This window comes from Protopterus annectens, chromosome 5.part0, assembly GCF_019279795.1.
Source record: "Protopterus annectens isolate FY-2018-M chromosome 5.part0, PAN1.0, whole genome shotgun sequence".
Classification (NCBI taxonomy): domain Eukaryota; kingdom Metazoa; phylum Chordata; order Ceratodontiformes; family Protopteridae; genus Protopterus; species Protopterus annectens.
Genome location: NC_056735.1, coordinates 730,294,477 through 730,318,496, shown reverse-complemented (window position 1 = coordinate 730,318,496; position 24,020 = coordinate 730,294,477). Strand labels below are relative to the sequence as shown.

General features: G+C 41.7%; 1 protein-coding gene across 1 annotated transcript in view; it reads left to right on the top strand.

Annotated features, from left to right (window-relative positions):
- DCUN1D5 (defective in cullin neddylation 1 domain containing 5) overlaps positions 1–16,407 on the top strand; it is an 882,136-nt gene extending 865,729 nt beyond the window's left edge. Inside the window, exon 9 of the mRNA XM_044072580.1 lies at positions 13,600–16,407. Within this exon, the coding sequence (XP_043928515.1) occupies positions 13,600–13,655 (56 nt within the window). The 3' untranslated portion in view covers positions 13,656–16,407. The remainder of the gene's footprint in view (positions 1–13,599) is intronic.
- Positions 16,408–24,020: the final 7,613 nt, after the last annotated feature.

Sequence of the window (24,020 nt, the reverse complement as noted above, 5' to 3'; positions counted from 1 at the left end):
GAGCATGTCCATCAATTCTTAGTTGGACATGGCTTTGTAAGTCAGGCAGAGATCACCTCTGAGTAAGCGATATGCCACTGAGTTTTTTCAGTCGGGCTGCATAGGACATATGTTTGAGGCCAGTAATCCTCTTGGTGAGGTGCTTTTGTGGTCTTTCAAGCTGTTGGAAGTGTCTTGTGAGGTACATCCCAAATGGGCTATTGTACTCTATGATGGGTCTGAGTGATAAGTAGAGGGGCACTATAACCTCTTTATTTCTAGATACAAACCCCTTAGTAATTAGATGGGCCACATAGAAGGATTTCCTAGCTACTTTGGCAGTATGATTGTCAAAGGAGAGATTACTATCTACCTGGGTCCCCAGATCTGTTACCTCTTCTGTATTAAGGGGGCTGCTGCCTATGTGGTAATTTGTGGGTGTTTTGTTTTTCCCAAATGGGATGACTATGCATTTTTTGGCATTTAGCTTGAGGCCATGACTTTGTCACCAGGTGTCTGTCTCAGTAAGGCCTTTTTGGAGGATGCCCGTGTCAGCTGTGGAGTCAGTTATGGCTCCCAGTTTGCAGTCATTGGCAAACTTGGTTAGCCATAGTCCTCCTGTGTTTGCCTTTACTTCTGAGAAGTATATGCCGAACAGTAGGGGTCCCAGAACTGAGCCTTGCAGGACACCACTTGTGACTGGTTTAGAGTCAGACCTGGAGCCCACTATTCTTACCATGTGAGTTCTGTCTGTAAGCCAGTTGGCAACCCATCTTGTGACGTAGGGGTTTACGTTCAGGCTGGTGAGTTTTTCTATAATACCCGAGTGAGGAATGGTGTTGGCGAGATCAAGGTAGGCTGTGTGAACCACCTTTCCCTTGTCTTTGGCATTGGTAACTGTCTCGAAGTCAACCAGGTTTAGTAGGCATGATCTGCCCTTAACAAAGCCTAACTGGGTCCGGTCAAGTGTTTGGAGGTTCCCAATGTCTTTGTTAATGAGTTCCATGATGATGCACTCCATAGCCTTGCAGACCAGGCTAGTCAGGCTTATGGGGCGATAGTTACCAGCGTCAGTTGTGGCCCCTCCTTTGTGGAGCAGAATAACCATTGCTCTGCGCCATTCTATGGGCACGTAGCCTGTGGAGAGGCTGAGGTTGAACAGCATGTTTAGGTGGGGGGGGTTAGTTCGTTCTGTAGTTCGTGCAAGACGCAGCCTGGGACACCATCTGGCCCCATTGATGCTGTGTTTTTGGCTTTTGAAAGGGCTGTTTTCATCTGTGCTTCTGTGATTTCTGGGACAGTACAATTTTCCGGTATTGTTGTGGGCCCTTTTGAAGGTGAGAGGGATGTGAAGCTTGCACTGAATCTATCTGCCAGTATGTTGGCAATATCAGTAGGTTCCACATATTTTGTGCTATTTTGCACTTTCTCGGAGCATATCTGCGAGTTGCCACTTAGATGCTTGATGTAGCTAAAGAAGGCTTTGTGGTGATCTTTCGAATCCTTGGCTATTTTTCTTTCGAAGTTAGCCTTGGATGATTTTATGAGGGACCTTAGTTTCTTACTGATACTGATCAGGGATGTCTTTCCTTCTTGGGATCTGATTTTTTTCTGAACTAGTTTCCTCCTTTTGTTGTATAACCTGTTTATGGCAGGGGTCTACCAGACTGGTCTCCTTCTCTTAGGGGAGTGAGTCTTGGTTTTGCTAGGGATGACATGATCCATGCATCCTTGTAGGTGCTCATAGAGTGCAATTGTAAAGGATTCTGCATTTTGGGCAGTGTTATCCTTTAGCGTGGGGACTGTGAAACTTACCCCCCTCTGCCTTAAGTAAGGTGAAGTTTGCTTTAGAAAAGTTTTTCACTCTGGTTTCCTTGGTTGGGGGTGGTGGTGGGGTGTGGACATCCAGGGTGATTAGTTTATGGTCAGATCTAACCTGTGACGGGTTCACCTCCGGTACGGAGCACTGCAGGCCCATGTTGGTGATGACCAGTTGCAATATGTTGTGGCCTCTGGTAGGGGAGTTTACCAGCTGATCCAGGGCATTTGAGTTGATAAATTCCAGGAAGCCCTGAGCCTGGGAGTTTGTACTCATGCAGTTTTCCCAGTTAATGGTAGGGTAATTGAAATCTCCCAAGATCGGGGTGTTCGGTAGGACCTTCATGTTTTCCAGTGTCTCCAGAAAGGCGGAGTGGTGGTCCTGGGTCATGGAGGGTGATCTGTAGCAGGCCACAATTTGCATTGCAGGTTTGCCCGATGTTAGTTGCACATGGATGATCTCAGAGGTATCATGCTGCGCCACTAACCTGGAGGTGTGGGTATCCTTGATGAATATGGATAACACTCCCTCATTTTGTGTTTCGGTCCGTGTTCTGTGGCCGAAATGTGTGGTATGAGTTGTAGCCCAGTAGTACTGGAGTGCTCTCTGGAGCCTTGAACCAGGTTTCAGTTACTGCACAGATGCCGACGTTCTTCATACTTAGGAGTGCTTCGAGCGCATGCATTTTGAGATTTAAACTCCTGGCGTTGAGTAGCATAACCCTCAATTTTGTACTTGTGCTGTTTACGGAGGTGGGTTTGAATTTTGAGCTTTGCCAAAAAAAGGCACTATGGGGGCAGCAAGAGCCTTGGCCAGTATTCGAAAGCCAAGGGGTGACAGGTGCTGCCGTCTCTTGCGAAGCAATGTGGCTTGTCGAGCATGTCATCCCAGGCTGACAGACACTGGATTCCCTTTGAATGACACCAGAAGCTTAGCCAATTGTTGAAATTGATCATTTTTTCTTTATACTGAGGTATCATTCTTGGTGAGGGCAGGATGCTACTCAGGGTCAGGGTCATACCCGCCTGGGCTACATGATCAGAGAGCTCTTCTATGTCTCTTGTCATGTAGTCCAGGGAGGTACGGCTCAGGTCATTCACACCAACATGAACAATGACAGAGTCATATTTGTACTTGTTCTGGAGTGACCTGAGTGCTTGTGTTATGTGGTGGATTCTGGCTCCCGACAGGCAGCTAACAGTAACCTTCTCCTTGTCCACCCTAGTGAGTGGGGCGTCAGTGTGCCTGACTTTTGAGTCACCTATTACTAGTGTGTTAGGTATGTTATTTCACCTTAAGGGCTGTGATTGTGCGGCACATTGATTTTGTGTTTTATGTGTTGTTTGGTTTGTGACTGGAGGTGCAGGTTTTGTGGGTGTCTGCTTTGGAGCTCTCTGATGCTTTTGCAGGTTTTTATTTAGAGCCTCTGAGTATGATTTTGTGTATTTATGTGTATTTTTTGCCAGTGCTGGTTTAGTAGGTCTGTGTGAGGCCGGAGGTGTGGTGCAAGTGTTAACCTTCTCCTCATGACTGTCTGTTCCAGTCTTGGGTGGAGATACCTTAGCCTCCAGTTTGGCTATATAATTGCATCTCTCACATATGTTAGTGTTTTGTGGTAGGAGGAGAGGGCTGTCTGTGTACATGAGGCAGTTGTAACATTGCCTCAGGTTACCCAGATTCACCAGCTGGACTGGAGAGTACACCTGAAGTTGCCCTTTGGTCATGCCTGAATAGTAGGGTGAGCTGCTAGTCGCTTGGTTAGTGAGGGGTGGATAAAGAGCCTTGCCCTGCTGGGCAGCCAAGTGTCTGGGTATATTAGTGCTTGCTATTAGGTCTGAGCAAGTGCTGGACTGCAGGATGCTTTTTGAGTGCTTGGGTTGAGAGTTAGACAAGTTTCAAGTGAAAAACTGAAGAGGAGACTTAGTGGAGCCGGGAATAATTTAACCCTAGCTAACCGGTGCTGCCCGGCGCACAAAACCTGCAACGCGTTTTTTTAAACTACTAACTTCTGGGCTGGAACCACTCCTCCAGGGACAGATGGCTGCTCAAAGTTCCCCTCTCTCACAGGTGAACAGAGAAACTTCCCTTTATCCAAGTAAGGTATGGGCAACTCATAAACTCGTAACACAGCCCTGAATTCAGCAGTAGCCTGAAAACTGGACTATACTAGCTTAGAAAGGCGGGAAACAAGAAATTTATATATATATTTTTTTTTTTTTGAAAAGATAAGGCAAAAACAGTAAAAAGTGCACTTAAAACAGCTTTAAATGACTACAAGCAATCAGAAAAAGCTATCTCACTTTAGTGTGATTCCAAAGACATGCATCTGGAGCGTTTCTCCCTGGGCCTCCGCTGAAAACAGGCTCTGTGGAACCTAGTCGGACATTCCCGGTCAACAAATGTTATTTAAAAAAAAAAAAAAAAAGTGTGTAGCCTACAACAGTTAAACAATTTATTTAAACAAAAAACAACTTTTTAAAAGTGTAAGCAGTCAAATAAGTACAATATGTGAAAAAAAACAAGCTTTTATATCACAATAAGTGCTGGAAAATTAGCGTTTAGGCAGAAAACAGTTAAGTATAGCAAGAAAATACAGAAAACTGATAATCACTCCAAAGTCTCTCTTTTAAGCTAGAAGGCTTATATCAGTTTAAGGCTTTCTAGTGCTTTCCAGTAGGTTAGTTACAGGAAAGATGGGAAACAAGCGCAGATGTGGTCTTTTAAACCAGAAAGTTGAAAGAGATGGACAACTTCCCGAATGGTCAATAAACTACAATTCCTGGGCCAAGAACCACTCTTCTTGTGATAGACAGGCTACCTAGTACTTACCACTCCCACTGATGAGCTAGAAGGCTGCACTCCAACATAAAGGCTTGAGGGGCTCAGAAGCTTACACATAGTCCTCGATACAGCAAATCTGTATCTGGACTAGACTAGTTACAAGAAAGGTGGGGATCTAGCATAAACACGGGCTTTAAAACCAGAAAGTTGAGAGAGATGGAAACAAAACTGCCCAAACGGCCAATAAACTACAATTTCTCGGTTAGAACCACTCCTCTTGTGGTAGATAGGCTACCTAGTGCTTACCACTCCCACTGATAAGCTAGAAGGCTTCCCTCCAACACAGAAAGGCTTGCGGTGCTCAGAAGCTTACCAACAGTCTTGGATACAGCATCTCTGTATCTGGACTAGGCTAGTAACAGGAAAGCTGGGAAACAAGCGCAAGTGCGGCTTTTAAACCAGAAAGTTGAAAGAGATGGGAAAAACTGCCCAAATGGCCAGTAGCTACAATTTCTGGGCCAGGAACCACTCCTCTTATGGTAGATAGGCTACCTAATGCTTACCACTCCCACTGATAAGCTAGAAGGCTTCCCTCCAACACAGAAAGGCTTGGGGGGGCTCAGAAGCTTACAAAGAGTCCTGGATACAGCAAATCTGTACCTGGACTAGACTAGTTACAGAAAAGGTGGGGAACAAGCGCAAACGCAGGCTTTTAAGCCAGCAAGTTGAGAGAGATGGAAAACTGCCTAAATGGCCAATAAACTACAATTTATGGGCCAAAACCCACTCTTCCCGTGGTAGATAGGCTACCTGATGCTTACCACTCCCACTGATAAGCTAGAAGGCTTCCCTCCAACACAGAAAGGCTTGGGCGGGGGCTCAGAAGCTTGCAAAGAGTCCTGGATACAGCAAATATGTACCTGGACTAGATTAGTAACAGGAAATGCAGGAAACAAGCACAAACACAGGCTTTTGAATCAGAAGGTTGAAAGAGATGGAAGAGCTTCCCAAACGAACAATAAACTATAATTTCTGGGCCAGAAACCTCTTCTCCTGTAGTAGATAGGCTACCTAGTGCTTACCACTCACACTGATAAGCTAGAAGGCTTCCCTCCAACACAGAAAGGCTTGGGGGGCTCAGGGGCTTACAAACAGATCTGGATACAGCAAGTCTGTATCTGAACTAGATAAGTTACAGGAAAGGCAGGAAATAAGCTAGGAATTTTTTTTTAATACAGAAAAGCAGCTAAAACAGCAGTAAATACAATTCAAATGCAGTGCAGGCTAGCACACGTATATCAATATTACGGCAAATACAAATGACTAAAAACAAGAGCAGAAGGCATTAAATTAGAAGGCTACTAACAAGCAGTAATAAGTGCAGAGTAAGAACAACTGAACAGATAGCCCGCAGAACAGCAACCAAGACAGTTACAGTAAGAGCAGCTGAATATATATATATATATATATATATATATATATATATATATATATATATAGATATAGATATAGATATATATAATTTTTTTTTTTTTTTGAGGGAGGGAACACAGCAGGATTAGGAGGCTACAGGGATTGTCCTTCTCAAATGCTCTCTTTGTACACAGTAGACCTCCTCTTCTCTGCCCTGGTCACCCTGCTTTGTCCCGGGGCCTAGTGACTTACCACCAGCTCTTATTGTGTCGGCACCCTGCTCGGCTCCAACAATCCAGGTTCTGAGAGATCGGTCAGTCTCCCAAGAGATTCTAGAGACCTTTGTCATCAGCATCTTCCAGGTCTTCCCGAAGCTTTTCCTACAGGGACGTCAGCAGAATGATGAGGCAATTCCATGAGACCCAGATTTAGATGGGGCTTATTTCCACTCCATCCATGTCTGGATCTAAGAGAGGTTCACATTTCCGACCTTTGGCTCCTTCACCAAACTGCCTCTTGGTTCCGAGTCTTTGATGCTGTTGGTCTTTGAGGCCAATAAAGATCGCCTCTTCACCTTTGATGGTTTCCCTGAACCACTCTACTCCGATGGCTTTGGTTCCAAGCGTCTCGGAGCTATAGAGTCAAGGTCGGTTCCTGGGGGATAACGTCAGCTCAGCGTTAAGAGCCTTTGCTTCTCCTAGGAACTGCGGGTCTTTGATAGCTCGGCTCCAACTCCCTCTTCGGAGCAGCAGGCTCGAGCTGTCCATGAGGTGTCCTGTCTGGTGGCTTTGACCCCAGTGGGACAGTTCTCAGTGGCTTGGAGCCCTTTGGCTTTCGAAGTGGTGGAGAGAGTTCTGTCCCATCCTGGGAGATCCTCGGCACTCTGCCATGGTACTTCCCCTCCCCACCCATTCTCGTCTGGTGCCCAAGGCCTCCACTGTGCCACATGGACAGCTGGTTCCCCAATGCCTCCACACTGTCCCCCTGGCAGAACCCCAGGCATCTTCCGATACATCCCCAGAGCATCCCACTGAGGAGGTCCCTTGGAAGAGGCTGTGTAAAAGGAGACACATTGATCTCCATACAGAATCAGTTAACATGTACACAGGTTTTGAGGAAGAAGGGTCCCCAAAGTCACCACCTGAGGAGGTCTCCTTTGGAGACATTTTAGAAATCCTGCACCAGAGGGGTGATTGGTCAGCCCAGAACCCTTCCCAGGAGGAATCTGTGTATTGTGGGAGGCTTTCTCGTCCAGCCCCTCGACTACCTGGGTGCCCCCCCACCCCACCCAGCCAACTCACTGATCCAAATGGTATCATCTAGGGCTTGGAAGAACTGGGCACAGTAGAGCCCGTTTTGAAACAAGCGGGCAAGATTCTAAGCACTCCCGCAGATAAGTTGTTTTGGACCAAGTGTATCCCTGTAAATGCCATGGTTGTAGCAGACACCAACTGGGAGCTTGCCCAGGAGAGCTCATCTGTCCATCCTCCGAATAGAGAATCCTGGGTATTGGACAGACTTTGCAAAAGAGTTTGCTTCTTCCAGATTCACCTTGAGGGAGTTAAACTATTAGTCTCACTTTGAGACTACAAAGGGACTTGTAAGTGAACATTTTAGCTCAGTCCCAGGGTCCATGTCCACTAAATATCAGAAAACCTTTTCTCCAGACTGGCCATCCTACAGTCACTAGCCAGTGCTTCCATGAGGTTGCTTTCCCATTCTGCAGAGGGTACCTCAAGTGCTGCCAGTTCGGGTATTGCTATGAGGCATTATGCCTGGATGAGGCTGTGTGATTTTGCACAGCCTTTCAAACAAGCCTTTATTAATGCCCCCTTTGACAGCTTCACCTTGTTTGGACCAGCTTGTTCGTGAGAGACTCTCCCGGAGTGAGAAGGGCAGAAAGACCTTGTCTGCTGTAGGAATATGTTTCTTTACCCCACAGTGGACCTTCTGCAGGAACCAGTGTGGGAGTAAGAATGTGGTTTTGAAAGTTGCAGGGTCTTTTTCAAGACACTCGGGGAGAATATTTCTCCTGGGTCAGAGGGGGAATAATCAAAATGGAAGATGCCACCCACGCAGCCGAGGGGGTCCGCAGAATCAGGGGTCACAGGAAACCTTTCAGTACAAGCCCTTCCAGCAATCCTGAGCAGTTGCCTGGCTGTCCTCCTCTAGAGGCAGTCGGGGGGGGGGACGATTCTCCATGCACCCAGAAGCCTGGGAGGCCATCACAAGCAACAAATGGGTACTAAGGATCATATCCAGAGGATACTTCATTCCCTTTCTGGAAATTCCCAAGAAAAAATGTTATCTCCAATGTTCCACCCAATCAGAGGAAGGACACAGCCCAAGAAATAGAAAAGCTTTTGAAAAAAAGTGTCATCCAAGAGGTCCTTCCCCCCTCCCTGATTAAGTCTGATCAGGCTTTTACACTAAATTCTTTAGTACTCAAAAAGATAGACTTGAGACCTGTTCTGGATCTGACCTCTCTGAACACGTTGGTAAAGCACACCAAGTTCAGGATGGTCTCAATCCAGTCCATCCTGCCTCTCTTGAAGGTAGATGAATGGATGTGCTGTGGGGACCTGAAGGATGCGTACTACCACATAAAAACGGACAGACGCTCCAGGCAATTCCTATGTTTTAGGCTGGGAGCCACTCGTTACCAGTTCAGATCACACCCTTTTGGTCTCACCACAGCCCCCAGGGTGTTCAACAAATGCTTGGCAGTGGTGGAAGTGCATCTCAGACTGCAGGGTTACCAGATTTTTCTTTGCCTGGACAACTGGCTCATTCAAGCCAGAGACTACTTACTACAGCTGGTCTCAACTCTGAGGATAACTATCAACATGCAGAAATCCCAGTTGGATCCGGTTCAGATCATAGATTTCATTGGGGTTCATCTGAATACAAGGATATCCTGTGCTTATCTGACGACAGACAGGGAAACGAATCTAATGAGTCATATCAGACAAATTTTAACCATATCTCAGCCAGTTTAGTTCTCAGGGCATTATGTTCAATGGAGGCCACAATAACTCTCCTGCCCATATTTCATTTCGACATGAGGACATTGCAGTGGATGTTAGTTCAGTGGTCACTATTGTAGAATCCTCTGTCTTCCCAAAAAACTGTTGCAAGTGTGCAAGGAAGCTCTGCTTTGGTGGCTTCACTCCACATATGTTACTAAAGGATTGTCCATTCATCCTTCTATTCCCAAATGCCACGTTGACTATGGACATGTCTCAGCTAGGGTGGGGGGGGGGCATTATCTAGGTCTAATAGTCCAAGGCACATGGGCATCCCAGGAGACCAAGTCACATATCAATGTACTGAAGATAAGTGGTTCTTCTAGCTTTGCAAGAACTCTACAACTTTCTACCCCTGGAGACTATTGCAGTTCAAATGGGCAACATGTCCATAGTTTGGTACGTCAACAAACAGAGCGAAACCAGGTCCTATCTCCATGTCAAGAAGTGATGAGGGTTTGGCAGTGGGTGATCTGTACCAACTGCTTTTTGGTAGCAATGCATATTCTGGGGGAGTGCAGCATATTAGCAGACCAGCTCAGCCAAGTATTACTGATGCCCATACCTCTCAACTGTACAGATTTTTGCAGAAGGTCCAGATGTTTTGCTGCATATTTGTGGTCCGTTTTTCATAAAATTGTGGTTTTCTGGCAAGTCATTAAAGACTGAAGACAGAAAATAATGACAGACATCTGAGTTTCAAATTCATTCCCCTCAGAAAATTCATGTTAAAGCAAAACCTATTATTTTATCAACTTTCTAAGTTTGTAAGAATAATATTTAAAAATTGTCCCTATTTTTGGGCCTTTGTCCCCCCATTATTTATGGCTTTGTGTGGATTTCTTGCTCTAAGAGGTTGAGAGGTATGCAGTGATGCCTCACGAGTGGTCTCTGAATCACGTCAACAGCAAACATGATTTTCCACAAATGGGTCTCCCCTGCTGTGATCTTTTCCAAGTTCTTAAAGAAAACTTTCAGGTTGCAGGGCAAAGTAATACTTATTGTTCCCTTTTGGCCTCGACAAACCAGGTTCACCTTCCTTTGGTCTCATCTGGTTTGCCCTCCGATGAGGTTAGATCTGGTCTCCTTACATGGTCTTTGACACGCAAGATTTATAAAAACAAGTGGAAGAGATTTTCTGTTTGGGCTGAACAAAGACAGATCCTTTTACAGCACCAGTGGCGGTTGTACTTGACTTTTTGGCTTCTTTTTTATTGATGGACCTAGTTATTCTACTGTCAAAGTCCATTTAGCAGCCATATCCAGTTTTCCTTTTGGCTTTGATTCCTTATTCCTTGCTTCTTCTAAGCTTTGTAAAGCATTTCTTAGGGGCATTTTCCTGCTGCAGCCTCCAGTGAAAGATCCTACTTCACTGTGGGATCTAACAATGATTTTCCGAGCTTTGGTCTACCTGCCCTTTGAGCCAGCAGCTACTCTGGATTTAAAATTCCTTTCTTGGAATACTTTCTAGTAGCTGTCATGTCCATCAGTCTTTTTTCCCCAGTTATCAAAACAATGGTGAATATACCCTCCATCTGCTTGATGTTCATAGGCAGCTTTGGTTTTATTTACATAGAACCAAGCCATTTAGGAAGTCTGATCAGTTGCTCGCATCCTTTTCAGTTACGCAAAGAGGTAGATCTATTACCAAAGTCCCACTAGCCAGATGGTTGAAAGGCTATTACTTTTATTTATTCTTCCAAAAGTATTCTCTTACCAGGACCTATTAAGGCCCACTCTACAAGGTATATGGCTACTTCTCAGGCGTTTTGGTCTAGAGTTTCAGTTATGGATATTTGTGCTGCAGCTACTTGGTCTAACCCCCACGCATTTATTACACATTACAAATTGGGCATCATATCCAGGATACAGCTAGATGGAGTCCAGTGTTGTCATCCAACCAGATCAACTATACAGAGCAAATTTGAAGTGATGCCATCTTGTTCTGAATTGATCTCACATTGAAATGGATAGTCGTAGACACCCTCGGGGTGGGGGGGGGTGCCCATGTCCTACCACAAAGATCAAAGGTGTCTGTACAATTTCTCAGGAAATACCCCTGTCCAAGTGACCATTTGCCATTGGATGATACCTGGTGATCCTAATCTCTTTGCAGCCCACAGCTGAAGGCATGCAGATGACTCATGACATCAGTATTCTACAGGTCAGGGATCCCAAGGGGTCAGCTGGTATGATTATATGGATGGAAGGTAAATGGGGAGGTTCCTGGGATAGAAGGGCCTCATTAAAAGGCCAATCCATGAATGAAGGACTGTTAAAAATATAGTGTGATAGTAACAGGCACTAATGATATAACACTGTAGCAGAAGAAGATACACAATGCTAAAACTGATGCAGTTTAAATGAGACTTGGCAGGAAAAAAGTGGATAGTATAACTCTAACAAGTGATTCTAGTGTTTGAAGTATTAGGAAGATAAAATGTCACAATGAACAATACTCCATTAATATAAAGAAAATCAAAGAAATTTAGATGCCAAAAAAGTCCAGGAACCAAAATCCAAATGAAGCCAGTAGCAGTTTATGGTCAATAGTAGTTTTGTAGTCCTTCATTCAGCAGTTAAAACAAAAGGAAGCCTTTGTGATAAGTTCATGTTAACACTGAAAAATAAAGTAACAAAAAATGTAATCTCATTGATGGATTATACCTGACTGTAATTCGGATAAGATTTTGTTTTCCTGTATATAATAGGGCAGAAAACATAATTCCAGTAGAGAGCACCTTTTCTGATTTCATTTGACTTCCAAGTCTGTACTCTGAATACACTTAAAATTTAAAAGCTTCGTGTGCATGAAATTTTGAAAACATTCATAGCATATGAGCTGTAGAAGTATAAACCATAAAATCACAGGACAGCCATGTTATGTAAAAAGCCAAACTGTAGTTTACTTTAGATATTTTGTGCTCAAAATTCTTACACAGTAGAAAATGAAGGGAAGAAACCCAGGGAATGCCTACTCAAAAGTAAGTGCAAGCTTACTAGGCCTAAAAGTGGTTCATCACTTAAATACAGTCTTGCACATATGCATCAGTTCTGTTATGGCAGTAATACCCTACTTGTTTATAGTGATAATAACCTGTGTAGAAGCCCCAGTCCATCAGAAGTAACCTGAGATGAAAGTTTTCCACATGACATGATTGTCCATTAACTGCAGCCAAGTGTGAAACAAGAAAAGCATCCTGCTACAACACCGCACCAGCCAAGTGCCACAGAAAGGGGGTTAGACATCTTACGGAAACAACTTCCTACTGCATAAAAATGCAGTAGCTTAGAAATTCCAGGTTTCTGGTAGGGTTCTAAATACAGATTTCAGCAAAAGTTTTAACAAGCTCCCACAAGTTAAAGAAACATGCCAAAAGGTACAGCTATAGTGATGCTACAGTCTAGTCTTAGTACAAATATTGGTGCCCCAGCTAAACCCTTGGACAACCAGGAAACTCCTGTAGTCCAGACTATTGTCTTATGAAAGGTCACAGTAGTAATTCAAGGGAGTAAACATAGCTTTTAAAACCAACAAAATCAGCTTGTTACATACTGCATCAGTAAAACATTTTATTCTTTGCAACATTTAAGTCAAAAGTCCGTCTACTGACATAAATTGAAACAGTAGCAGGCACCCACTGCCATTTTGCCTGTAATTCCTATAGAATGTGTTGATCTACAAAGAGGACCCAAATACCCTTCCTCTGTCCACCCACAGTATTGCAGGCCCTCCCATTGGCCTTGGTTGTTGGATTTCTCAGTAAAGTAAGTATTGTTACCATTAGGGTGCAATTCTTTATTATTGATGGCGTGAAGTGGGAAGGGTTAGGCAGTTGGTTTGAGGGATTTAGCACCCCTATATAGTCAGCATATGAATCACGTCTTGTGTTATTACTGGTGCACAGTTATCTCAGAGCAGCAAGGGAACTTCTGGTGAGAAGATGTCGTATGATTGACTGGTGGACAAAGTAAACCCAAGACGTATGATTCATCTGGAGGGTTCTGTTCATAGATCAGCTGTTACTGTAAAACAGTGCAAATCCAAATCCACTATGGCTTTCTACTATGGAGAATCCCATTCTGCTACCCGATAATTTGATGGTTCGTTCTTTTTTTTTTCCATTTACCAGAGGAAGAGGGTCTGCTGCCGCAGCTTTTAGATGGTTCCTGTTGTAAATGATGAGGTGAACTCTTCCAAGAAGAAAGTTATGGTACTTGTGGTGGAAGGGTTTCCTGTGGTGCCTTGTTGAATAAGAAGACTTTTAAGATAGAGTTATTGTAGATGCATATACCCAACCTTTTTCATCTTTGCTTCCTCTTCTAAGTAAGTTGCAAGTGTAATCGAATCAGAAGACTTTATTTTGAATGCATTAGCTTACTACTAAATATTTTGAAAGCAGCATTTTTTTCTCTTTTTTATGGTGCAGTAGTTCTGTAGAATAATAAAAGAATGCATTAAGCTCAATAGGTGTGTGTTATCGTCCCTATCAGTAAATTCTGCAAATCTTCAAAATTGCAGTGACTATAATTATGGAAGTGTATACATTTTTAATTGTTGCATTTTTCATTGTTTTGTAGGGCCTGTACTACTTGATGAATTTGTTGAATGGCAGAAGGCTCGACAAGCATCCTAGCAAAAAAAAAAAAAAATCTGATATGTTTTGTTGTCTGCATACAGAGAGGGGGAGCAAGAAAGCCACAGGTCACTGTTTAAACTCAAGTCTACTCAGTGTTAACAAGAAGGGAGATTTTTCACATTGTGTGTTAGGAGTACTTTAACACACAAGCCATGTGATACATAAGCTGAAGGGTGTTTTGATTTGGTGTCATGCTGTTTTATAGCAAGTTTCATATCCAGAATGCATTTCTTTGTGGAAAATAAAGTAGAATGGTAAAAATTCCCTTAAATTATTTGATAAACTTGACCCCGACTGTCACCACCCCACTACCACTGCCAAAAAAAGTACTTAGAGGAAGAGTATTGGAATGTGTGTCTGCTGTTTTATGTGTAACCTACAGTGGAAGAAAAGAATGATGTACTTTGCACACACTACAGAAAATGCTAAAGGGCTTGTTTTGCTGCTGAGTCTTAAGCAATACTGTATTACAGGAACACATTTGGCACTTTTTGGTAAAAGTGTGGAATCCATTTTTGCTTTGAAGTTCATTCTGCATTTGAAGCATCCATTTTCTTTCTTTTTTTTTAAATAACTAACAGCTGATTGGCATTAACTGAAATGCATGTTATACATTTTGTAGGATCTCGATGTTAAGATACAGGCACATTGCATATTTTCAGAAGTCATTAGCACTTTCACAGGCAAAGGCTATGTTCAGTTTTTGCATATACAGTGTTTTGAAACATTATATCCATATGCAGATACACGCTGCTAATTTTCCTTTTTCTAAACATGAATGAGGTGTGTGTAGCAGGTATGCATGGTGTTAATATGCACGTCCTGACACTTGATTGTTTTGCTTCAGCATTCTAGTCTCTCATGGAATCCTCTGGTTTTAGTTTTGAAATTTGCTTTCCTGTCTCCTCCCTGTGTAGTTACTTTTGGATTTGTTTTCAGATTATGATGCAGGGTATTGCTGCTGTTTAATGAGTTTTCCATGGATGTTGGACAGACAGATGTTCCCTTTTTTCTAATTGTCACCTCTGCTATCCAGCAAAACACATTTTGTATAGCAAATTTTGAGAAATGGTGCTTTCTTTTTCAGAAGAAGGATGTCAGTTGTTGGCTTGTGTTTCTTTTTTTAATGTTTTTTTCGTCAAGAAGTCCGACAGGATACAGGTCACTGAACCATTTTGGTTAAAGAGTTTGTTGCATTTCACTTTAATGTAACTCATGTTAATGGACAAAGATCTGGTTAGGAGATTGTAAAATACCCAGTTCATTAGTCAGATATGTATGTATAAAATGAGATAAATATTGTTACTGACCAGCTGTTGTATTTAAACCTGAGCACCTCCAAATATGTTGTGCCATATTGCGTGTGTAAGCACATGAAAACTTGTACATCTGACTGATGTACCAGAAAGCTGCACTGTGCCTCTCTGTGATATGAAATGGGTCTTTAGTAGTGTTAACATCTGTTTTGAATTAATTTATGCCATTATTTCTTGAAGTGTCTTTGTTTAAATTGTTTTCCAAGAAACATGAACTGTGCCACATTTTCAACATGCACATAATTTTGCATTGTAATATCTCTTGTGCATGAACTTTAAAACATTTCACATGAACTGCTGCTAGACATTGTATTGTATAGTTTTTTTTTGTTTTGTTTTTTTCCCCCTTCCTTTGGGGGATGATCTTTAGTGGCCATAGCTTCTTTCATGAGAGCTGCATCCTTTGAATAGTGTGGTGCTCCACTGGTTTGAAAGAAAAGACTGTTACCTGTTATCTTTGATTCCCAGGGTATAATCCTAGCCACTGACTGCATTGTTGGGCAAAATATTTGACTTATGTTCTTTTTTTCCGTAGCCTAGCAAAATGGGGGACCACTGCATATTATACAAATTCAGTGGAACTCTGCTGTGAATCCTTTGGCCTGAGCTTTTCCGTGGTGTATTTTACTGCAGCCAGATTTATTTGTACCTGGATGTAAAGTCTTACACTGATAATGCTGCATTGTCTTACATCAGCTGTAAGTAGCAGTTTACCAGCTGCTTGCTCTGTCTGGCTTAAAAACTGAAGTTCAGCTTTGCCAAGGTCTTGGGCTTGGTGCAGTGTTATATTTTTTTCTTTTTGAAGCAGCCATATTTCAGAAAGATGTATTTGAATGTTTAAAATGTTAACTGAAATTTATGTTCTAATTCATTTGTGTATTTTGTAGAATATGCCATTTTAATGTTAATTTTGTTTTAGCTCTTTCCAAAGAACTCCTAAGATATTAATTTCTTATTTCAAGAAAGTCCATGATGGTTAAATTTGTGCCATTGCTTCCAAACCTGGCATACCTCTGTTTGTTGTAAGCATGTTCTTCTTTGAGGAATAAGAGGGCATCTTTTTGTGTAGATCATAGTGAAGTAGTAAGCTTGGCAATACAAGATCATTCTTAACCATGTGTCTGCTTGTATGATGTCAGTGTTTTATATTTCATATTTCTTACTTTGACATGTTCATTTCTGTTTTTTGTTACTGCTCTAACAAATCATGTTTGCTTTCGCTGCTGCCACTGCCAGATCTGTTTAAGTACAGCTAGCTTAAAATCTGCTTATGGTGGAAGATTTAATATTTACCTGGTTTAACTTAACTGTTCAGGCTTTTGTCAAATATAGGATTGCAGTCTACTGAACAAGTTGATGCTAATATTTCTGTACAACAAAGCTGGTGTACAAAGCATGATCTTATGTACTTGGTAAACAAATTTGCTCAGTGATTGTGTCTGTGATGCTGATTATCACCCTTGTCTTGGTTTGACGACCCTCAGAAAAAATTCAAAACCTGCAGTGTGTAAAATGCCATTGAAAAATGAAAAAGTATCGTGGTTAAGGAATTTATAACATTCACTCATCTTTGCAAGACACAAATGTGGTCTCTGTTTAGTTTAACTGTTTAACTTGTAAAGCCTTGTAAAGTGCTTTTAACAACTGCTTGGATACTTTATTAAAGAAGACACATACTCTGTGTGTAAACTGGAAGCTGGAAATACCAGAATAGGGGAAACATTTTTATAGTAATAGTGTAACGATTTTTTTTTGTCTTGGAAAGTTAGGAGCATCATACAGAGAAGTAAAAGTGGCAGATGAGATGTGCTATTAGTCTGAACATTTGGGTTCTTTCAGAATGGAGTGTTGAAACATCCAAAAGCATTGAGTTAGGGTGAATATTTGTGTTTTTTTGCCCTCTGCAATTGGGACTGGATGTCAAAATGTCAAGTTATCCGGTGATGCACAGGGAAATTGTCAATGACATTGTAAATTTTGTTGCATATTTGCACATTTTTAGAAATGACTGTCCAGTGTAATTTTGAGTTCCCCAGTGGAAGATCCTTCCTGTAGTTGTCCTCAGCTTTTACAGAACTTTAGGAACATAGGAATAATACTAGGCAAGTGTTCACAGGGGACCACAAGATGCCATGCTGTATACACCTGCGAATAGGCACATTTAGTTTGTGCCTCCCTTTTAAGCACTTAGTAATGCTTGCCTTCCCAAATCGAACAGCTTCATATGTAATAACCTTGGTCTAAATTTGTGTCTACCCATTCAACCGTCAAGACTAGCCTTAAAGATAAAGGCAAACAAAAGTAATTACTTGACCTGTAATGGTAATTATTCCATAATAAACTACATTAAGAATATGTCCCTCCTGCAATTTATCACCATTACCACATATGTTGCCTATCACCTTGCTGTTTCTTGAAAGTTCATGTTTAATGCTGCGGTCTACTCCACAGGTGAAGATAACTAAGGTCTGCCCTTGCTATAAGCTGTAACAGGTGATGGTTGTGATCGGGAGACATTTGTAATATAGTTCCTAAGTTTCTTCCCTCATTTTCTTATAGTTCTCTGTCAAAATTTGCAAACTCATGTAGGTCCTTTAATATGTTTTTTGAACTAGCTAATTTACTTTGGTCTTTGCAAGTAACTGTAGATGTAAGGTAACTGCTCAGTGAAAGAGAGACAGTATTATTACTTGTCCTTTTCACCCCAGTTCTAGCATATTTTAATCCCATTTCTAAACCCAGATTTCTGGAGATAAGACTCCCTGCATTTGCACCATCAGACTAGCTATATTTTGAGTGTTTAGTCTTTTATCTCTGCAGACAGCCCCAAGTAATTATTTTTTTCATTAAATGCAGCAAAAATATGCAGCATATTTTCTTTTGAGTTATTTCTTAATTAGCCAGGGTGAATTGTGTTCACTTGCCTTATTTAACACAAGCCACTAACATCTTCTAGTCCTTTTGGTTCACTAAATATGTACTGTGCTTCATTGTGAGGCCCTCACTCTTTACTGCTGATGTGATTGTTGGAGCTCATTTCTAGATACTGCAGTTGTGTATTGCAGCAATGAAGTGGAAGTTATGAACTGTTGAAATTTATTTTGGTTAGAAATTCCTGCAGCACATTGAAAGCAACAGAGTAGTGCTCTTAAGTAACTCTAAAGAGAACATGCATTGCATTGTATTCTACTGTTATTGGTCTTTATCAATATTCTTAGTGGACCACCACTTTCAGCAATGTTGTCATTCCAGCCTAAGTTCGATCAAGTATTTGAAGAGGACATTTTCCGCATACTGCACTAAGCGAATTTAGCATAGTGCCAAAAATCACATTTACATATTTAATTAACTTTTAAGCATGGCAATACTGTGCAGTGGAAGCAGCTTCTCATAATATTTGTTTCCACTTCTGTGTATGTATGTATATATATATATATATATATATATATATATTTTTTTTTTTTACATTTCCTTTTAAAATAAGGTCCTTTTCAAGCAGCTCTCTAATTGAGTAAAGCCAGGGTTTATCACTGTGATATATTTAATCTGATTTTTGAAATACATTTTTTGTTTGTAATTTTTGTATTTCCATGGGTCATGGCTGAAAAGTGTCTTTGGACCAGCCTGTGTACCTAATTAGTAAATGCTAAATAAATAAAGCTTGTTGGAATCCTGAGTCTAACTGGTAGAGAGCCATTCCCGAAAAGCAGTACTAGAACAAGTCCAAAGAGGTTGGAATCAGCTGGTAGACCCAGTGTGTATGTGAGGTACTGGCTGAACTTTTAGGTCCAGTTGAAGGTGTTTGAGGTCATGCTGCACCAAGGCTTTCATTTAATGGACTGGACATCAAGCAGCTGTTTGAGTTTTGATGGTTGCTTGAGTCATGAGGGAGTGTGGGATAGCGTCTTTAGAGAGATCTGACTGAATGGTCTGAGAATCTTCCAAGTGTACACCATCTTTGGTCGGTGCATGGTGAAACACTGATTTCCTAATTCCCTGACATCCAGCATCATAACTTCTTGTCTATGAGAGATACCAAATGCACTTTATTTGCACGTGCATTGTGTGTGTGTTTTGGGGGTGGGCACAGTATTCTGTCTGATTTAACTCTGAGTCAAGGCATTCTTGGATCAAGTTCTCTGAGGTGAGCAAGGATTATGTTGTTGCCCTGTATCAGCACTGGACAACACCTTATTTGTGGAGTTCATCTGGCTTATGAGAAACAGCTTGCACTGGTCTCTAGCCCATATTACCTATGTCTAGAAATACATACATGAGTTTCTGAGGAAGTAAGTATGAGAAGCTGTGGATCATCTCTTCCTTGCAGCCATTCATTAGAGAGAATGTTAATGCAACCTGACACTTTCCTGACTGCTGTTTTGGTTCCACACGGAGTTTCCTCACAGGTGCAGCAACTAATACTCACAGCATTGACTCTACTGTGATATCTTAGTCAGAGTAAGGACCACGGCATTATGCCACCTGACACTTGTCTAGTGCCTCTATCAGGTATGGAGAAAAGAATTTACCCTTCTACTGCACTGGGTCTTGGGACTTAAGAGACTTGGACTTAGGACCTTATTCTCCACCATCTTAATTTCCTTTCCTGCCTAATGAGGAGGACCTGGAATAACTTCGAGCCTCACAGAGTCTGGCTGTTTGAGGCAGCACACCTTTTATGGGCTTTTCTTCATTCAAAAACTGATGAAGGTACTCCTTCCATCTGCCTTCGATGACCTGTGTACTGGTGAATAGGTTGTTGCAGGCATCCCTTATGAATAGTATGTGATGACTATCTTCATCTTTCAATCCTGATAATTTTCGTGCCATCTTCTAATTCACTTTCCCAAAGCTGGTAGTTGCCTTGTTCTTTGCTGTTGAGACTATTGTCTTGGCCTCTTTGTTAGCCAAATAGTGTGCCTTTTTAGCTTGTTCCATCTTTTCTGTCTGCAACTTTTTCCTACAGTCCTTTCTTTTGATAAGCTGGCATTGGAATGTAGAAGTTCAGGAAGTTTCTTTGCATACCTTATTTCCATACTTGGCTCAGCCACGTAGTCTTCATCTATGCTGATTTAAGATACTGCTGTTCTACTTCAACTCCACCTATTTCCTGTTCTTCTTGAGGTGCTAGAGTCCAGAGTATTTCTTTGAACACTTTTGCTTTAACTTTGGTTAACTTCCAAGTCTTCACTCTAGTCTCTGACCTTAGAGCCTTTCCTTATCACAGTTTGTAGCTTATTGTGGCCTCCAGGGATTTATGATTGAGCCAATAGTTTCACTGGGAATAACATTGCAATCTCTGATTCTACCACATGCCCTTTTTTTTAACTAGGAAGAGGTCTACACGAGTTGTATGTTGGTTATTTTTATATGTGATTTTGTGGCTGCCTGTGCTAAACCATGTGTTAGCCAACATAATCCATTTTCCAGACAGAAGTCTATAATGGTCTCTCCTTCATGTCTTTTGTCTCACCCATGTGGACCCTGGCAATCGTAATATCCTGTTCTGTCTGGATGTGAGGCGTTCATGTTCTCCATTATCAGAACCAACTCATGTTGCCCTGCTTCATCTTAAACTGCTACCCGAGTACACCCACTTCCTCACCAATGCAACCCTGTTGAAGGGGATAGGCTAAGATTATGAATACTGCTCTGTCATTGCACTGCATTCTGCTATAAGTCTATCACTAATTCTGATAGCATTCCTCACTATCTTCAGCTGGCTGTTCCTCACAATTCCCACAATATGTTTAGTCTGTTTTTCGAGTAGTAAACCTGAACCCTGAGCCAAGTGTCTTTGCTGCACTGCCCTTCCAGCTTGTTTCTTGGCTACACTGTATGTCCAGTCTGTTCCTTGCCATCGTGTTGTCCACGTCCAGGCCATGTCCTATTAGTGACCTAAGTAAACAATTCTTTTCTCTTCTAGGCATCTAACTGTGAAAATAGAGGCCTCCCCACCACTCAAGGAAATACACTATCACACGATCTTTCCTTCTTCAAAGCTGGCTGAATTGCCCAAAAGAGCAAGCCTGTTGGTCACTTTGTACACCTCTGACTTTTCTGACACTGCCTGTATGAGTGAATGTGGTGGAGGGGCTTGTCAGGTTCACCCCTGCTTAACGAATCATCGCAAAAATGTTAGTGAGTTGTAGATGTGGTTACTTTCTAACCATGTTCTGGATCTATCTGCTCCTTCCCTAGAAAGAGCCGTGCTTGTGATCATTTCACTTCTGCAGAATTCTTGAGATAGACCCACACTACTGCCCACAATGATTTTATGATTTTACTGTTTTTGGAGGAGTGGACATTTTACACTTTTTTCTGGTTTCAAAGAGGATCTCTGTGGCTTCAACCAGATAAGATTAGCAAATTGGCCAAGATGCGGAACCCACCTCCGTGATGGTGGCAGGTGCTTCCTCAGAGAGCAGGAAGATAACCAGTGGATTCCCTCCGTAATCCATGCTAGGAACCCCTGCTATTCAGTATGTATGTCTCTAATCTCCAAAGGAAAAATAGAAATCTCTGGTTAACCAAGATTACAGATGATTGTAAACTGGGTGTTGTATCTTAAACTTGCACATTAAAAAGGTAGTGTACTGAAAACAGGCAAAAACAAAATGCTAAAAAATACAGTACTGTTGCATTTAGTAAACCTCACCCAGTGTAGAGTATAAACACACCACACCAAAATGAAGATAGTGTAACAGATAATGTCCTCGCCTTTGATCATCACGTTACATAAGTGGTTAGGAAATACTTCTTTGGCACAGCTGAGCACAGAGGGTATGTCCTCTAGATCCAATGAAGTCTCTAACCCCTGTATATTCTACATTGATCTGGTCTATCCATGAACACAGTGTTTCCTTTGATATGTATTTTACTTAGCTATATCATGCATTTGGAACAACCCCAAAGATTCCTGACAGAAAGGTCATAGGTCTAAAATATCTGAGCTACCAAGAGAGGCTGAAAGCTGTGCAACTGTATTCAGTGTCCTATAAACTCCTTAGGGGTGATCCATGCATTGCCTTCTGGGCCATTAGAGATCTGGCATTTGACAATCTGTTATCAAGTGAACACTAGCTTCAGAGATCTGAACCTGTTTCAGCAAATAAGTCAGTGTGAAGAGACCGATTTAGCATGCAAAGACTACCTCTTCTCTGGAACAGTACTTACCCATCTGCTGGTGGGTCGTCCCTTTCTGAAACTGCCACTGTTTCTGAAGACAGATGCACTGCCTGCAGATTGGGCTAATTATCATGACTCCCACATGATGTAGAATGTAGTCCCCTTGTTAGAAAGGCTAACTCCAGTAGATGGAGCTGAAGGCAATGCTGTAGCCCTGAAGGCTTTGGAGAAGTAGCTGCTTCCAGGGTCTTATCTGTTCAAAAAAAAAAAAAAAGCATGTGGTACCTAAGCATGCAAGAGGATTACACAATTGCGACACCATGCATTGGAAAGCATTGCTTGCCTGGTAGTGTGGTGCAAAAAGGAATTTAGCTTTTTTTGTATTCCTCATTCTTAGGAAAGTGAACAGGTTTGTAGACATGCTGAGTCGGTCCTGTCATAGAGCTGCATATTCATATGCTCCATCTGCTCGGAGTCCTCCAGAAGCACTTCTCTACCTCTCAGGAGTGTGTGGTCCTCCCCTTCTCCTCTTCACAGGACATTAATGTGTGTATTCTACTGAAGCCATGTTTCGCAACAAAGTTTATAAAAGAAAGACCAAAACTCATTCTTTACCCTATATGGCTAACAGTGGTGTAGTTTAAACCTCTCTGGTCCATCTCACTATAGAGCTCTTTTTGATCCATGTCCATAAAATCCTTCACCATTGCAAAACAGAGATTGCACCTCAGTGCCTGGATTCCCTTATGGACTTTGTAATTATGGATTTCCCAGCCGGGGTCTTGAATTATTAATTTTGCTTGAAAGCCTTCCATTCTGTAGACTGCTCTTAAGGTTGAAGTGTTATCTGTCCATCTGTGTAGTCTGCCAGTTTTTGAGTGATCCTTACTTGGCTCATATACCTGTGTGACTTGATTATCCTTTATTTAATGATAGGGTGCATGTGTTGATGCATTAATTTACCAAACACTTTCTAGCTGCATTACAAACTGAATTTTGGAACTTGATTCAACTAACTGGTCATGGGTTGATACTGTGGTCAAAGCTTACTCCACTAGGGGAGTGAATGATACTTTTGATTACAATGTCTTTATTGCAGACATCTGTACCATAGGTTCTTGGTTTTCATTGCAGACTTAAGGGATTAGGCCACATTTGAAAATGTAATACTCTGGGACATTGTGTTTCTAGGCTTTGCACTTGTGAAATTGTCTAACTTTCCTCTTTCACAGTCATCGTTGCCTGGAGTTCTGCACAGTCAGGGTTGTTGATGTTGGATGTTAACAGTTACAGTATTTCTATGTCAATTATCTACTAAAAGAACCTCCGTGATTGATCAGAAGTGTTGTCCTCCATTTTTTTGTCAATTTATTTTCTTCTGTCAGCCTGAGCTGTTTTTGAGGTCCTTATAATTTGGGCAGATATGAACCATTTAATAAAGTAAGTGTGAAATCTTCATTTTAATTTATTTATTGACATTTGTTAATCTGGGAAAGTCTGACTGGGCACAGGTACCGTCTTTCAGTGGAGGCCTGGTGAGAAAAGCTCCAGGGTAACAAATTTAATGCAATCAATATTTAGAATAACAAATGTTATAATGCAGTTTGTGTATACATAGCATAGTAGTCAGTATAATAAAATTTGCATCGATATTCTCAAACATTCATCAACATTGTACTACAGTTTTACAGTTAATGTATAAGAAGTAATTTAAGAAGTACATTAGAGTGAGGTATTAGAGGGGGGGATAAGCAAGTTTAGTTGTTAATAGAGAAGTATAAATGAAGTGGAAATTTGTATGTCCTTCTGTTCTCATGTTGCAGTATTCATAACTGTAGGGAGGTTGCTGCCTGCAGCACCAGAGATGTGGCCAGTATACCAAAGTCATAGGAGTAGCGGTATGTGCTACATTGCTTGG